General features: G+C 34.5%; 1 protein-coding gene across 1 annotated transcript in view; it reads left to right on the top strand.

The window, feature by feature from the left end:
• Window positions 1–10,855, top strand: part of LOC150108119 (dystrobrevin beta-like) — a 262,083-nt gene extending 251,228 nt beyond the window's left edge. Inside the window, 1 exon segment of the mRNA XM_090415602.1 lies at window positions 10,758–10,855. Coding sequence (XP_090271728.1) covers window positions 10,758–10,781 — 24 coding nt within the window. The 3' untranslated portion in view covers window positions 10,782–10,855.
• The last annotated feature ends 6,455 nt before the right edge of the window (window positions 10,856–17,310 follow it).

Genomic DNA, 17,310 nt, shown 5'->3' with positions numbered 1-17,310 from the left:
TTTTACACTTTGCTTATAATCGTATTCACTCGGCTCGCTGTTTGACTTCCGCTGATCCAAATTAATTCATATACCTGGACTTATAAGAAAATTACTGATTTGATAATTTTAACGAAAAATAAATAAACAATAGCAATACACTTAAAGCGAGTTAAAAATAATACAAAATAATGATAAATAAAATATTATGTTTTCAGTTTTAATTAAATTTGTAAGGAAGGAGGAATACACAAGAGATCGATCAAAAATCACTCCGCGATCGACGGGTTGAACACCCCTGGCATATAGTATAAAAGACTGAAATAAAATATGTTTCTTAACTGGGAATTTCTTTTGTTATAACATTCCTGTTCAAATATAAAGTATTGCTGCAAACAGTCAGCTTCATCTTTATTATATTTCAAGAAATTTAAATTTAAAAAAATACATTTAAAGTGTTTATAATATATATTGCTGTTTACTTTCTAAACTACTGAGTCTCTATGAGTTTGAATTCTACTGTACTGTATGACAACTAAATTACCTCAACCAAGCAAAAGATTTTAAAACTGTTCTTTGTCACCAACACACCCTTCAGAAAACTATTTGCACCTCAATGGGAAATTTCCCCACCATTTTCCCTGACTTTGGTTCTCAAAGTGGGGAAAGTAGTTTAAGGGTAATTGGACAGCTGTCCTGGTGATGTAGGCTGGCTGTTCACTTATTTCGCTGGCTTAGTTGACCAAGTGGATAGTATACCTGCTCTCCAACCAAAATTTATGGGTTTGAATCCCACTATGAGATCTTATAAATAATAAGTATAGGATATTATATTGTATCATACCTAACACAGAGAGTCAGGAAAACTAAGTTATAAAGGGAGGAATGGTGCAAGTGTGAATGTAAGAGCAACAATGTTTTATATAACTGCATTAATGACAGGAATGGACTTTGTCATGGAAATGTTGACGAGGAGAGAACAATTTTGGGTTTGTGTTCATCTGGTTCGGACCCATCATATGTGTGTAAAGATGTCTACATGTGTAAGGCATTAGAGAATAACATAGATCTGCATGTTGTCCAACTGTGTCAGGCAGACTGCAGACAAGACAATTCAAAAGAACAAACAGGTAGATTATTATGTCTGTACACAAATGCTAGACGTATCAGAAACAAAGGGGTAGAGTTTGTTGCCTTAGTCAATATGTTGTGACCTCAGATTGTAGTTATTAGTGAGACCTGGCTATCAGAATTAGACCTACTAACTGGTATCAAGTGTCAAGGGTACAGTATTTTTAGGAAGGAGAGGTGCGTGTGTGGGGGGGGTGCTGCTAATGATATCAGATGACTTGAATCCAGTTAGAGTTTAGACTTATGATTGTAGTACTACTACTAACAGTAATTCACGTGGCAGTGAGTTTGAAGCCATCTGGTGCGAGGTGGAATCTAACAAGACTAATTACATAGTGGGGTGTTATTACAGACCTCGTGGATCGGTTGCTAGTGATGAAGAAATGCATCACCAAATAGAAAAGATGACTGTGAAAAGAGTAATCATAATGGGAGACTTTAATTATCCAAATATTGATTAGTTAGCAGTAGAATCTCATGAGAAGAATGAAAATGCATTTATTGAGCTGTTGCGGAACAACTTCCTCAAGCAGCATGTGACAGAAGGAACTCAAGAGCAAAGAGTATTAGATTTGATTATAGTGTCGGAGGGCGTTTCAGTTAAAGATGTAACTATTCTGCCTCCGGTTGGTGACAGTGATCATGCGGTTCTCACTGGGAAGTGACTAAGTCACTAAGTTTTTGAATGTTGCATTCAGAAAAGGTTACATGCTATGAACTGCAAAGCAGGAAATTATGACCAACTAAGAAGTATACTGAGTTCAGTGGAATTGGATCAGTTGCTGGATGGAAAGAATATCGAGAGTGCATGGGAAACATTTAAACAACACTTGAATGATGCGATATCAGAATGTGTCCCAAGAGTTCGAAGAATAAATAGAGTAGGAGTCAAATGGATATGTAATCTTATTAAGCAAGTGGCTCGTAAGAAAAGGACGATGTGGAAGGAATACCATGTGCATAAGGATGACGTCCGTTATAAATGTTATAAGCAACAGGGTAGAATAGTCGCAACTGCTGTATGGAAAGCAAAGTCTGAGTATGAAAAGAAACTGGCTCTGCATGCTAAAGACAACCTACAAGAATTCTATCAATATGCTGCAAGTAAAAGAAAGAATGAATATGAAAGAATAACTCTTCTAAATCCAGATGGCGTGAGGGTTACAGATGCAGAAGAGGTTGTTCAGTTAATGCGTGCTCATTTCGTTAAAAGCTATCAACCTGGTGAACGCAACATTGAGCTCACTGTTACCTCTTCACTAGATGAAGAAACGCAGGTGTGAGGCCGAGGTATTACAACTGTTGCAGAAATTGAATAAGAATTCAGCAATAGGAACTGATGGAATATCAGCACATGTGCTAAAAGAATGTTCAGCTGAACTGGCCATTCCTTTGACCAGGTTGTTTAGTATGACTCTCAGAACAGGAAATATTCTGCAGGAATGGAAGGAATGTATGGTAATTCCATTGCACAAGTGTGGTGCAAAGCCGATGTATCCAACTATTGACCAATTAGTATCTGAGGAGTGGTGGTGAAGACTTTGGAAAAATTGGTTAGGGCTCACATTCAGTAATATGTTGACAGTGAATCTCTACTTTGCAATGAGCGACATGGGTTTACTAAGGGAAGGTCATGTTTTAGCAACTTGCTCACACTCTATAACAATGTTACCATTGAACTAGACAAGGGGAATTAATGCACCATGATACATTTGGATTTTGCTAAGGCTTTTGACAGAATACAGCATGGCAAATTGCTGCGTAAATTGGAGAAAATGGGTTTGGGTTATGGAATATTAGCATGGATAAGAGGATGGCTGCCCGACAGATATCAAAAAGTGGTATACGGAAGATGTGAGTGCAAGATTTAAAGTAACTAGTGGTGTACCACAAGGATCAGTGCTTGATCCACTGTTATTCAGTCTGTACATTAATGATATTGGGAAGGATTTGACAAGTGGCATACAGCTATTTGCTGATGATAGGTAGGTAGGATAATCAGGAATGCTGCTGATATGCGATCTTTGCAGAATGATTGGAATTGTGGGCATGGGAAAATGGATGTCAGTTCAAATGTAAATCGGCATGATTAGATATCCAGTGTCGTATTATATTGGTGGGATTAGGCTAGAAGAAACTGATGAGGCTAGGGATCTTTGAGTGTTAATAAATAGGAAGTTGAAGTTCATGGGCCATGTGGCCAAGTTTGCTAATACAACTCAAAAGATAATTGCAATGCTGAAAAGAACGTTGACATGTAAAGATAAGGATGTTATTTTGCCTCTTTACAAGGCCTTGATAAGATCTCACTTGGACTATTGTGCTCAGGTCTGGTCTGGGCTCCTGGTGTCTGTTGTGATTCTGATATATTGGAAAGAGTACAAAGGAGAGTGTTAAAAATGATATCAGGATTGTGTGATACTGGTTATGAATACAGATTGAGAATTTGTAGACTGCTGACACTAGCAAACAGGAGAAAGACGGGAGATATGATTGAGACTTACAAACTTCTGAAAATGTCATACAAGATTTCGTTGGAGAAATTTTTCAATTTATTTAGGATGGGAAAAGGACGAGATGGCATCCTTGGAAGCTGAGAATGAAGGCTGCTAAGAAGGGCGTGAGGGCTAGATTTTTCTCTCAGAGGGTGGTGCGTGATTGGAATGGATTGCCATTGGATGTTGTGAGTGCAAGCAGTGTGAATGAATTCAAGAATAAATATGATAGCTGGTGTGTGTAGTATGTGGCCTCCCTCAATGAGTCTGACTCCCTGGAGGTCTCTCTTAATAATAATAATATTATTATTATATTTAGATGATAACGATTGAGGAAAGAAAGGAGTAGGAATAGTATTCAACATTAAATGTTAAGATAAACTTCTTGATTGGAAAGCAATTTCAAGTAGAGTTATGTGGGCATAAAAGTGGGGAAATTAACAATGAAATTTATTTCTGCTTATTGTTGCCACAAAAATTTCTAATAAGGAAGAAGTGGAAGAAATTTTCGAGTCAGAGTTGACTCCCAACAAAGTAAATAGTAAAGGTGGTCCTTGTTTGAGAACTAAAGAGCTGAGTAGGAAATGAATTCCACCAGGCATATAGAAAAGTTTTGGGGAAAATTTAGAGAAAAGGGCAAGGCTAATATTAATAGTATGTGCTGAATTTCTGTTCAGGATATAGATTAGTCATTACTAACACCATGTTCCAACGTTAAGATGTACACTAGTTCATGTGGAGAGAGAAGACACATGAAATAAAAGTCTCATTGACAGTTATCATTGATAGTGATATCTTCATACTGGCTCAGGATACAAGGGTTGTACAGAGGATTTAAAATTGGAAGTGACCATCACTTAGTTTAAAAAAAAAAAAAATCAGCTAACACCTTTTTATTCCCATATACGGGAGTAGGCGAGGCCATTTAGCCCTATCTAACTTTTGGAGACTGAGTGGGCAGTTCAATCTCCACTGGTACCCAATCAGAGATAGATGGCCCAATGCTATCACTAATTAAGCGGTACGCAGTGAAGAGAGATGGCTCAAATGTGCTGCCATCTCGTGGTCCCTAACACAATATATTTAATGTCTGAAATAATGTGGGTTCTACGGTCGATTTTCTTGAGTTTACAGGACAAAAAACCTGCTTGCCCATGCCAGAGATCTACTAACTCGGGAACCGGTCGAAAAAAGGCTTAGAAAAATTTCCTCTAGTCACCGACTAGACTTGAAACCAAGTCTTCCTTCGTGCGGCCAAAAATCCTTATATGAGTTTTTTCAATTGAAGATGAGTGTGAGTTAGACGATCTCATATGGAGGTAGCGGGTTTTTCATCCCGCGTACAGACAAATCGGCCTTAAGAACACACGCAATTTACAGAACAAAAATACTGTTGGTGATGATGGGTGGTAGATGGCGTTGATGATAGTAGTGTCGTAGTAGGAGAATTAAGTAGTAGTAGAGAGGGTGAGATGTATTTAGCGAAGTATAGCAGGGTGCCTTCCAGCGACGAGTCCTGGGACTCCCTGGAGGTGTCATGTAATAATAATAACAATAATAAAAGTAATAATAATAATTATTATTATTAAACAACTGTGCAAGCAATGTATCTTCTTTGTGAAACTATTTAGTAATTGTAAATGAATTGGTAAAGAAATTATTTAGAATCTTCTATTTAATCGTATATATTTTTTTAAAAATCTTCTAAGAAGTAAACTTCACTGTTAACAGCATTCATGTGTAATATTGTTTTCTGTGAAAACCTAGTTTGTAGCGTAAACTAAAAGTGGGTAGATGGAGAAAATTAGATTTACAGGAGTGCTAACAAACCATGCATTTTAAAAACTTTTTAAATGAAGGAGAGAAAGAGTTCAGTTCTTTAGTTCTGTAATTAGTTGTGTACAAACTACAATTTTAATGGATATAGAGAGAGGAGAGAGCTGATGTTCATTGTTAATGCCCCATAGCAGGACTTAATTTAAGCAGAATAAAAATGAATATTGCATTGAAAAGAACATTAAGAAAGTTTTAAAAAGAATTAATATTGAGAAGCTTTTACATGTAAATTGTAGACTTAACTAGACAAGCATTATTGAAGATAAAAAATGAAACAGCTTGAATACAAGAATCAAAGTTTGGAGTCTCATTGGCAAACTCTGAAGAAGACATTAATTTATTCAGCTATAGAGGTGGTTGTGGTGACGTTGTCTGCAAGGATAGAAAAATAAGAACACTATGGTGGACACAAGAAGTTAAAGAAACAGTTCTGGAAAAGAAGAAAGTATGCCAAAAGTTCCTGGCAAATAAATCAGCAGATGTCCTAAAAGAATACAAAAAAAAATATAAGAGAACTAAGCTATATGTAAAAGTAGCTAAACAGAAGTCATTGGAAGACTAGCAGAATATAAGAGTAAATATCAGGAATGTGGGAAAATGTTCTGGAGGCTGTTAGAAAAACTTAGAAATGGAGAGAAAGATTAGTGTAAAAGGAATCAAAGATAATATTTTAACATGAAAACTGAAGATAAAAATATTCTAGATATCTGGAGTAATTGAACGACTGTTAAACAAAACAAGAAGTGACAGAACAGTAATAGAAATTAATCTTCAGAAATCGTGAATAGGAACTGGTAGTTGTTGAGAAATCTCAAAAATTATATTTTATTAATTTATCATCATCAAATTCATAATATGTACCCTCAGGAGTTTTACAAAAGTTACACCAATACTAACTTCCGACCAACAATTTTCCTCCAAATTAATATATTATCTGTCACGATTCCAACATTATCAGATCTTGTATTTCTGTCTTTTAAGGCGCTTTTTACTATCAATCCATTTACATCTTGGTCTTCCTCTGGGTCTTTTTCCTGCCAACCTGGCAAAGAACACTGTGTTGCTAATCTTTCCTCTCCCATTCTATTTGAGTGACCATATCACCTGAGATTAGCACTATTAAGACATTCCTGAATGCTAACAAAGGCAAGTCCTTTCCTAATATCTTCATTTTTAATGTGATACTGCCATTGATTCCATCTGTTCACTCCAACTAATCTTTCTCAGAACTATCATATGTGTAATCTGCAGTCTTTGATCAACTGTTTTATTTCTAACCCAGCTCTCAGATCCATAAGTTAAAATTGGTTTGAACACTATTTTGTATACAGCTAATTTAGTGTTTTGACTAATTTCTTTCTTATTTTATATAAATTATTCAGCTGACTTCCTACCATACCAGCTTTACTAATTTGTTGTCTATTTCCATATTTAATTTGCCATCTTCACTAAAAATTGTGCCTAAATAGCTGAAATGTTTTCTGTAGGTTCACCATTCGGGATACAGTTGAGGTTTTCAGCATATCTGCCTATTTTCATTTATTGAATAACTGTTCAAATTTATTAAACAGTTATTCAATTTAGTCAGGGAGTCTTGCAGATTTGTGTTAGATTTATTTAGAAGTATAACATTATCTGCTTCAAGCAAAGAGCTAAGATTAACATGGCTGGGGGAAATGCTGGGGAAAAGACTCATATCAACATTTAGATTTATTGTTAAAATAGAATTTTCAAAAACATAGTTAATTGCTCTTTTCAAAGTCTGTATCTTAAAAACTTAAACCTTAAAGAACTAATGCAAGCAAATTGCAATTAATGAAACGGTTATTAAGAGTCGATGCTTGGAGTTACTTATTTTATAGAATTTTTGGAAACTTGTATAACATCATATATGTTTTACAAGTTTAGAAACTATTTTGTATCGGATATATTTTTCACGATTTAAAAAAAAATATATACATGAAAATGTGCTAAAAAGTTGTATAATTGCAATGAAAACATTACACATTTTGTATATATTTTTCAACTACATTTATTGCATATAATATAAATACCACACAGATACACACACACAAGGGGGAGGCTGAAAAGTTCTGATAAACACTTAGAACATGGTTCTACCTCAATTCCTTCACTATTCTCTGTAACATTTTTTTTTCTTTTATTGATGTTTATTTAAACTTCCTTTACATTAATTGATCTAATAACTCTGCATTTATTTATAAGAATTTGGACAGTGGTCTATGCCTTTAAGAATCTGGCATACTGGTTATATATTTATATACATAGGCTGTTCAATAAGTAATAAGACTAATTTTACTGTGGCGAAACCACTCATCACAATATTAATTTCTGTGGAATAAAGAAATGTTGCTGTCTGTATTAACAAAAGAGGTTGATAGATGGCGTATACGGGCTGATGTGCCAGAGTGTCACGTGACTAAACGCAAGCTTGTTTTGCCGCACCTATGAGGTGTGACCAGTCTTCGAAATGGAAGCGTCCTTGGAACAGCGTTATGCGATTAAATTTTGTGTGCATTTGCAAAAATTGGCATTGGACACTTTTAACATGATACGCGAAGCTTTCCACGATGAAGCAATGTTGAGGGCAAGTGTTTTTCGCTGGCATAAAACTTTTAAGGAAGGAAGGCAAAATGTGGAAGATCTTGAACGTGAGGGAAGACCTTCAACGTCCATCACAGAGACAATGATCAACACAGCAGCGATTATCATCAATCATGTCAAAAGGAAGCGTCCATTGCTGAAGAATGGCTTCTTACTGCACCACGATAATGCAAGGCCACATATTGCTGATTGTGTAGTGGACGTTTTGCAGAAGAACAACACACCCTCCATACAGTCCTGATCTCGCACCGTGCGATTTCTGGCTGTTTCCTCAGCTCAAGAAACCACTAAGAGGCCTTCATTTCGAAAGCAACAAAGCATGTGTAAAAGCTGCGGAGGCGGTTTTGAAAGAACTCTCAAAAAACGGACTTTCACATGTGTTTAAGAAGTGGACACAATGTTGGGACAAATGCATCGCGTCTCACAGTAGTTACTTCGAAAAAGACCATGTAAATGATGACGATTAAAGGTAATCTGTTTTCTGTATAAATATAGTCTTATTACTTATTGAACAGCCTACGTATTATATAAAAAAGATATATGGCACAAATTGACTATTCTTGTTGAAAGGCTTATACGCTGGTTAAACATGATAACTAATAATTAAGGAATTGACAGCGTACACTGGAAATATAAATTAAAACAACTTTAATAATACTTTATTTTAAATTCTTTAAAATAAATTATTTTAAAAACTTAAAATACTTTATTTTAAGTTTCCAAGAAGACGGCAACGTCACGTTGCCATCTTCTTGGGAACTTAAAATAAAGAACAGGTGCACGCAAGTACTACATAACAGCAAATGAGAACGAAGCTAGGAAGCTACCGTTTTCCTAAAGTCCTGATGGTACCCCTTGGCGGACTATATTGGTAGTTATTGGCCTTTGGGCTGAAGTTCTTCTGATATATGTTTCCCTAATTTGGGGAAGTCTTATGCACCCAAATTTGTTGAGGTTTGGCATGTTCCTAAGGGCTGTGGCTGATTCCATGAATAGTCTTTCATATTTGAACTTGCTGCAGTGTATTACTGTGGCTCTATTCCCCCTTATTCTATGGCGGGTATCCAGAGCATGGTCTACAAGCCCAGAGTGGCTGTACTGGTGAAATCATATGTAGTCCTTGTGTTCTGAGATTCTGATATTTGCTGTCTCCTGCCTGTTTGGCCACAGTAGGACAATTTACAGCTGTAAGGGACCTGATATCTGATATATACCAGGTAGGTCTAGAGGAAGTGGTTGGTCTTTAGTGGAGCAGATAAGGGATGCCAATTTTCTATATGGTCTGGCGGTTAAGTCATGCTTTTTTAGGATTTTGTTGATTTTTTCCGAGGTGCCTCGGATGTAGGGGATGGTGAGGGATTTAGAGTAATCTTTTTTGTGAAGGGGGGGGGTTGTGGATCACTGGTTTAAGTATTTTTGGGGAGGGGGGGGGTAGCCATTGGCTGAGAAAGTGTTAAGGATGTGATTTATTTCAGTGGTTAGGGCTTGATCATTTGAACAGATAAGTTTTGCCCTGTTGAACAGTGTCTTAATAACTCCATATTGTTGTGAGGTGGGGGGGGGGGGGGGGTGTTGGTGAATGTATCTGCCTATATTGGTGGGTTTGCTATAAACTGAGAAAACCAAGGTTCCATCAGGTTGGCGGGTGACTAGCGTGTCTAGGAAGAGGAGGCTATTGTTTTTCTCTTTTTCTAGGGTGTTGGTTGTTTAAGTGTGTTAAGAAGGAGAGGAGTGTATCCAGGCCATGTTGCCAAATAGCGAACACATCAACGTAGCGAAGCCATATGGTAGGTTTTTGTGGGGCTGAGTACTTGCATGTACCTGTTCTTTATTTTAAGTTCCCAAGAAGATGGCAACGTGACATTGCTGAAATATCAGAAAGTATTTATTAAAGTTGTTTTAATTTATATTTCCAGTGTACGCTGTCAATTCCTTAATTATTAGTTATCACAAATTGACTATGTTAGAGTCATTGATGTCTTAAGACGGTAGTATATCAAAACTGTTTTGATATACAAAGCAGAGGTATGCACTATGAGAAAGTCTCTCTCTCTCATATATCTTGCAGAAGAATACACCATCTGATATAAGAAGAGAATAGGAATCCTTTCATTTGTTTAAAATGGAAAGTTCATTATCTTTTTCCCTGCTCCTTTAAAACTAGTCACTATTAGTGTTGAACAGCAATCTAACAAAGCATGATTATTCTCTCGCTCTCTCTAAACTAATCACTGAGTATAATGAGATATAAATAGTGAGTGCAGGATTGTACAAAAACTAACATGTTTTTTCATACGTTAGATTTGTAAAATGAAAAATAAAATTTTAGATAGAGTATAAAATTTTTTTAATTTATTTTGTAGGTTTTTCTTCCTAATTAATTTATTCTGTATGTTTTTTTCCCTTAAGTAATTTTGTTACAGTGCTTCATTATAACAAAAAATTAGCAGATTTCATTTTAATTAATTATAAAATTATCTTCATTGAAAGTGTAGGTTATATAATTTACTGCTCCTGCTCCTCACATTAAATCATTTGTATATTTGTAAATATTATTGTTATTTCATTATTATTATTTTTGTCTTGTGTTGAATCGTAGCCATTTTTGTTTTTTCTGTTTATTGAGTTTTTATTTTGGTTTGTCTTCCTAATTTTCTTTTGTTCTTTTATTTAATTTTTTTTATTTTGTAGACAGCATCTTTATCAGCCAGTTGATGTACTAAATGAATGCATCTGATATTTGCATTCCTCCTCCCATTATTCCTTTATTTAGGACCTTGATTTGTTTCGGCATGCATCTTTAACAACTGATGATGAGAGTTATGTTCGCACAGATGATGACGATGATGGTGGAAATACTGACTGGGAGGAAACCATGAGACGTTGGATAAACCGCTAGCAATAGGGGAAGGGAAATAAAAGACATAATTATGTAGATCTTAAATTTGTATATACATTCCAGAATGTTCAGATTAAAATAAAGGTAGCTGAGATAGCATCATTAACTTTATTCTTGAAGTATTTCAAGATGCAGTTGAGCATTTATAATGGTCCAGTCTTAATAGTAAATATAATCTGCTATACAGAATATTGTATACAATATGCACAATTTCTGAAATCTATACATATCATACTAGGAATTATTCAAATATACGAGGATATAGATTATTTGAAAGGAACTTAAAATTTTATTTTTTTATGTACATTTTTTATTATTTTTATTTTATTTTATTGAATTCCAATTCATATTTTAACCACCTTCTTTTGAGAAGGTATTGTTGCATGTTTGCTTGAAGAACCAATAGTAAGTTCAGAATTGTAATAAATATTAGTGAATGACAATGTACACACCTGCAAAGTGTCAGTTATGTGAGAGAAGTGTTTTGATAAGAAGATGATATTACCCATTTTCAATTTTGTGTAATGTGGATAGAGAATTTTATTGACCTCAACTGTAACTTTATGTGTATGCTTTGAAAAACAGTATTGATTTTGATTATTAGTAGTAATTTAGTAAATTTTAGTGTACAGTGTTATATTCTTAAATCTGATTGTAGTATTCTTCTAGACTCATTCAGTATTGCTGTTATTCAATAGCTTTGAGTTCTTAGGTTTTACATAGTCAAGTAAGTATAAAAAAAACTTTATACTTGACAACAAAAAGTTTGTTATGGTTCTGTCAACTATCATATAATATGTTGTGCAGGCTGCCATATGCAGTGATAATATATTGAAACTCTGCTTGATAGTGCAGTTATTTGTTTTGAGATTAATATTTGATTCAACAGGATTATTGGAAGTTAGTTGCTTCATGATCTTAGGAAAGTCTAGGGAAAATAAACTTTAAGTTGAAATTATGGAAATATTAAAGCAAAGATTGCTATTTAATGCTCTTAAAATAAAAAGTTTTTAAAAAACTAAAATAGTAAAAAAAATTCACAGTTTGACATATTGTAAAGGAAGTGCGGTTTATAGAATTGCACAAAAAAAAAAAAAAAAAAAAAAAGTTGAAATAGCTTCAAAATATAGGGTATAAAAATACTGCTTTTGAATTATCCCATTTGTTGGGTGAACTTTATTATATTGAAAAACAATAAAGGGTAGGACAGTGACTTTAAAATGAGCAGATTTGAATTATTCAGAATGTTTATTACTAAAAATCTTAAAACTGTTTTTCACTGATATCTAATCTTTAGCTTTTTTTTTTTTTTTTTTTTTTTTTTTTTTTTTTTTTTTTTTTTTTTTTACTAATGTGTAATGATATACAGCGCCTTTTGTGGGTGGGATTTCCATAAAAAATAACAAAGATACAGCAATAAAGTTTCTCTCATTTATGGTGTAAAATATTGTTCTTAATTTTACTTCACATTATCATTGATGCAGTAAAGGTGGGGGGGGGGTAGAGAGAAAAAAAGAAATTAACTGTACTGCTGTGTACAATCTTTCCAACATTTATTGAAAAGTCTGTGGTTTGTTTTACCATTTTGTGTTGACTTTTTGTATCTTTATTATTATTAATTCTATTTATCTAGCTCTCTCTCTCTGTAGTGGGAATTCAGTCATGAATAACTTGTTCATATGTTCTTTTCTTTGGATTTGATGCTAAAATCATCAATCATCCTTTTATAATCAGCAGGAGACTCATAACGTTTGAGAGTATGCCAATTTTACACTATAATATAGGATGCTTCCACCTTGTGCTGGATGTTTATGATGTGCATGATGATGTTTACATTTAGTTAAGATCTGTTTCTTTGTGATATGCATCTTTTACACATATTTTCTTTTCACAGGACTTATTTTAACATATCATTCTTTGTTCACATTGGAGCAGCTATTTCCAGGATATTGTCAATTTCTGGATTGTCATTATTTCATATGCATAAGCAGATCCTCTCTGCTACTGATTTGTTTCTCACCACTAACTACATGACTGCACAGAAACATGAATCTTTCTGTACTTTTTATGCCACCACATGTTCTCTTTTAAATGCACAAGCATTTAAAAGAGAAATCTCTGTCACCATTATACTTAGCATATGAAAAATTCACTTCATTGATTGTTTCATCTTTACTCAATTTCTTCAGATGATTTATTATTCATGTTGTTGTGTAGGGTTCTGTGGAGAGAGAGGACATACTGGATTTTTTTTTTTTTTTTTGCCACTATTACTCCAGATGGGAGAATAAAACAGAATATTATTTTATTCAATACTCTTCTAGTTTTGTGAAAATGCTTGTGTTTCACAATCATCCCTTTTTTGCACTTTTGATGATGTCTGATCATTTCAGCTGATTCTTTAAACATTTGAGAATAATCTGTAATCTATGTGAATCATTTTTGTTTGTTATAATACTTCATTTTTGGTTTCATTTGTATGTGCTGCCAGACCTGTTTTGTGTTTCCTTTCATACTTGACATCTTTGATGTGTTCAGATTGGCATAGCTCTCTCGATCTGCTTGTCTGTCCTGTGTAGTGTTAACCACAGCTACAGCTGATCTTGTAGACACCTAGTTTTTTTAAAGGTGGATTGGGAGTTTTGGAGATTTCAGAAGATTGGAGATCTTGTTCGTGGGGGTAGAAGGCAACCTTTATATTTTGTTGATGCAGTATCCTTGATATTTTATCCATGACTGACTGTAAACAGGGGGGGGGGGATCACTGTGCCTCTGAAGCCTTGTTTTTCGTGTTCATCCAACTGTCTTGGATGTTGATCGAGATAGAATTTTGTTGACTTAATGTTCTTTTGCAACCATTCTTTGGTAGGATGGAGCTCAGGTAATATAACTCTTGGTGTCTTTAATTTGTATTAGTGGTGATGGGATGTGGCGTACAAGTAATGTCTGGTGTTTGTAGGCTTTCTGTATACTGAGAAATTGAGTGTGTTCTGATACTTCAACAATTGTTCCCTTTACTGAATGGCTTTTTCTTCAAACCACTCCATGAATAGATTTGCTAACAAGGGAGAAATGGAAGAACCCATTTGTAATCCTTCCTTCCTTCTATCCAAATTCAAAATATTTTTCTTGGAATTTGAAGAAAGTTCTATTGATACAATATTTAAGGAGATCTACAGTGTCTGGTGGAAAGAGGTCTTGGTTATCTTGGTTTAATTGCCTTTTTTTTTATTTCATTCTGAAATCTCATCTACCACAACAGCATGTAGTATTATAGACCTTGATCACATTAGATGTGGTCTAATTAGAGTTTTATGCAATGGAAAAGTATGACTACATTTTTTCTCATACTTGGAGTGTTGTATTACTCTTGAATCGTTTTCTCCCTCTTTTAGTGTCTTCTCCCAAACCTAAGTCCTTGTTCATCATCCTGTGATTCCTTAGTCTTCCATAGAGTTCACAGCATTTTGTCTTCATTGTATCATGATTCAAGTTAAATGGTTATTGTCAAAGTTAAAAAAAACTTAGTGGTTCTTGAAATGTTACCCCTTTTTACACAGTTCCATGTCATTCACACAAGCATGCTATCCATTTTCCAGGTATAAGCACCTTAGTATCCACATGCCAAATTTTCGAAAAGCACTCCATTAACTATAGATGCTTCACTATGTTGCACTGTGTAAGTGATAGTACAATGCAGGTAATTTTTATAACACCATTAGAACATCAGATATATGTGAATCTGTATTCTCGCTGTAGTGTTATTTGTCATCTCTTTAATTACTGATTCTGATAACACTGAATAGCATATTTTGATTTTCTGTTATAACATGAATAAAAAGCAGCTTTTCTTATTAAATTGAGTATTATATAATCAGCATACTCGAAAATTTGAATCCTATAGTTTTCCTTACACCTAATTTTTATTTTTATTCAAAATCTTATCTGTTATGCTTCGAAAGATGGGTATTATTTAAATGAAGTTAAAATCAGAATCACTTGTAGCTCATGGTTGTAAATGTAGTAATCCCCCAATTGTCTGGTCATGTTGGGAAAGCAACTTGCAGGTCCATAATTGAGGGAATTATATATAGAGATGGCAATTCACACAAAGAAATTACCATGTTCAATACTTAAAAACAGAATCATTTTAATGTGCCAGTTCCAACCACTTTTCTTTTTCTTTAGCAATTGAGGCACTCAAAGTAACTTTTATAACTTTTACTCATTTATCTCACCAAGAGATTTTTGCATAGTCTTGAGATCCTACTGCAAAACATGAAATCTTAATACTAGCTACATCATTGCTTTTACTTATATTTTTATGTAGATCTTGTGAAAGGTTTCTATAAAAATATGGAATTATCTCAGCTAAAGTAGATGCAGTGGTGCAAGAAGAATAAATCTGTGAAAGATTGATGGGATAGACAAAATTGTGTTATACCTCACAGGCATTATAGGTTGTTTTTTTTTTTTTTCTGAAAAGAAAGGAATAAAATATATAAATTTCTGAGCCAATTTATTTTTGAATAATGCTGAAGTTTTGTCTCTTAAAACTTTTTTCAGTTTACACATTTTATAAATGCATGCATTTCTAAATGCTTTCTCTCTCTTGTGAAAGGATTCATCCAGGAGTATTAGTTGAACTCCTGAATGAATCCTTTCTGGTGGTGGTGGTGGGGGGGAAACTACCTGTCCTCTTTTCTGTTTCTGTTGGTGCAAGCAAATAGTTTTCAACAATGACTTTGATTTTCAAATTATCTTCAAGACATAACTGTATATTTGAACTCTAGGATCATTATGAAAGTGCGATACTGTTTTTAATAACAGTGTTTACTAAGATGTCTCATATGATGGTGGCAAGGTTTTTCCTTTTGTAAACTGGTTTTTATCCCACAAAACTGGTAAGAAGAATGAATGTAGTTAGCAAGCATTATGTAATGGACTCATAGCTTTAGTTGCAATAGCTGTAATTTAAAATAACGCATTTTCTTACTGAGATAAACAAATTAAAAATTGAATATCAGTGTACATTACAAAAAAGTTTGGGATGTTTAGTGTAAAAACTTTTAACTGAAAATTTATTCAATATGTGCCTTTCGAGTTTACTTATTTTTAAAATGCATCAAAGTACAGCAGATAAGACTATCCAATTTCAAAATATTTCAGTTAGTAGCTAAAATGTTTGTGTGGTCATGTGAGCATATATTGTGTAAAAATATTTTATTGAAATAACTGATTTCTTTGTAAAAAAACAACAAAAAAAAGGGAGTATATCTCCTGTCTCCCAATCTCCATTAGAACCACTGTGTATTAAGCTGTTGATGTCAGTGGATATACATTGGGCATGTTAGTTAAGGATTACATATTGGGGGGGGGGGGGGGAATGAACCTTATTGCAAGACTGAAATCAGATTTATGACTATGCTTTTTAAAGAAATTATAACATATACTGATTATTAATTACAATAACTTTAATCGGTACTTTCAATATTTTGATAAAGTCAAATTGCTATCATTAGGGAACACAGTACAATATGATGTGTGTGTGTGCAGGTCCTAACACTGGGTAAATGAGGCTGAAGCATGGCAACCCAAGTTGGGCCTGAAGGTCTAAATAATGACTCTTAGTTAAAATGGGTTGTCTTGTCTGTTGGACTGAAGTTCTGAGATGAATACTTCCTAAATTTTTAGGCAGTTTCATACAAACAAATTTGTAGAGCTTTGGGAAGTTTCTTAAGGCTGAGGCAGATTCTAGGCAAAGCTCCTCATATTATTTGTTTTTGCAGCATTGGAGTAGAGTAGCTTCTTTCAGCATACCCTGTAGCAGGTATCCAAAGCATGGTCAGCAAGTTGTGGCTGTAGTGGTAGAACCATTGTAGTCCATGGGTTTGGCAATTCTGATGTTGGCTATCCTGCCTATTTGACCATAGTAAGACAGTTTGCAGCTGCAAAGATCCTAGACACCATAGTAGGTCTATGGGGATGTGGATGGTTTTTGGTAGAGCAGATAAGGGATCCTTAACACCTGCAACAGAGTATACTGGAAGAGGGCTACTCTACTCCAATGCTGCAAAAACAAATAATACGAGAGGCTTTTCCTAGAATCTGCCTCATTCTTAAGAACCGTCTCAAATTTGTGAACCACTCATCCTCAGAACTTCAGTCCAACAGCCAAGACCACCCATTTTAACTGACTAAGAGTCATTATTTAAGATTTTAGGCCCAGCTTTGGTTGCCATGCTTCAGCCCTCATTTACCCAGTATTAGTACCTGCTTGCACATATCATATTGTACTGCTTTCTTTGATGATAGCAGTTGGACTTTGCCAAATATTGGAAGTAT

This window comes from Typopeltis vanoorti, chromosome 3 (assembly GCF_054136105.1).
Source record: "Typopeltis vanoorti isolate ZY-2024b chromosome 3, IOZ_Tvanoo_1.0, whole genome shotgun sequence".
Taxonomy (NCBI): Eukaryota; Metazoa; Arthropoda; class Arachnida; order Uropygi; family Thelyphonidae; genus Typopeltis; species Typopeltis vanoorti.
Note: the sequence above shows the minus strand (reverse complement) of the source record. Positions and strands in the feature narration are given on the sequence as shown.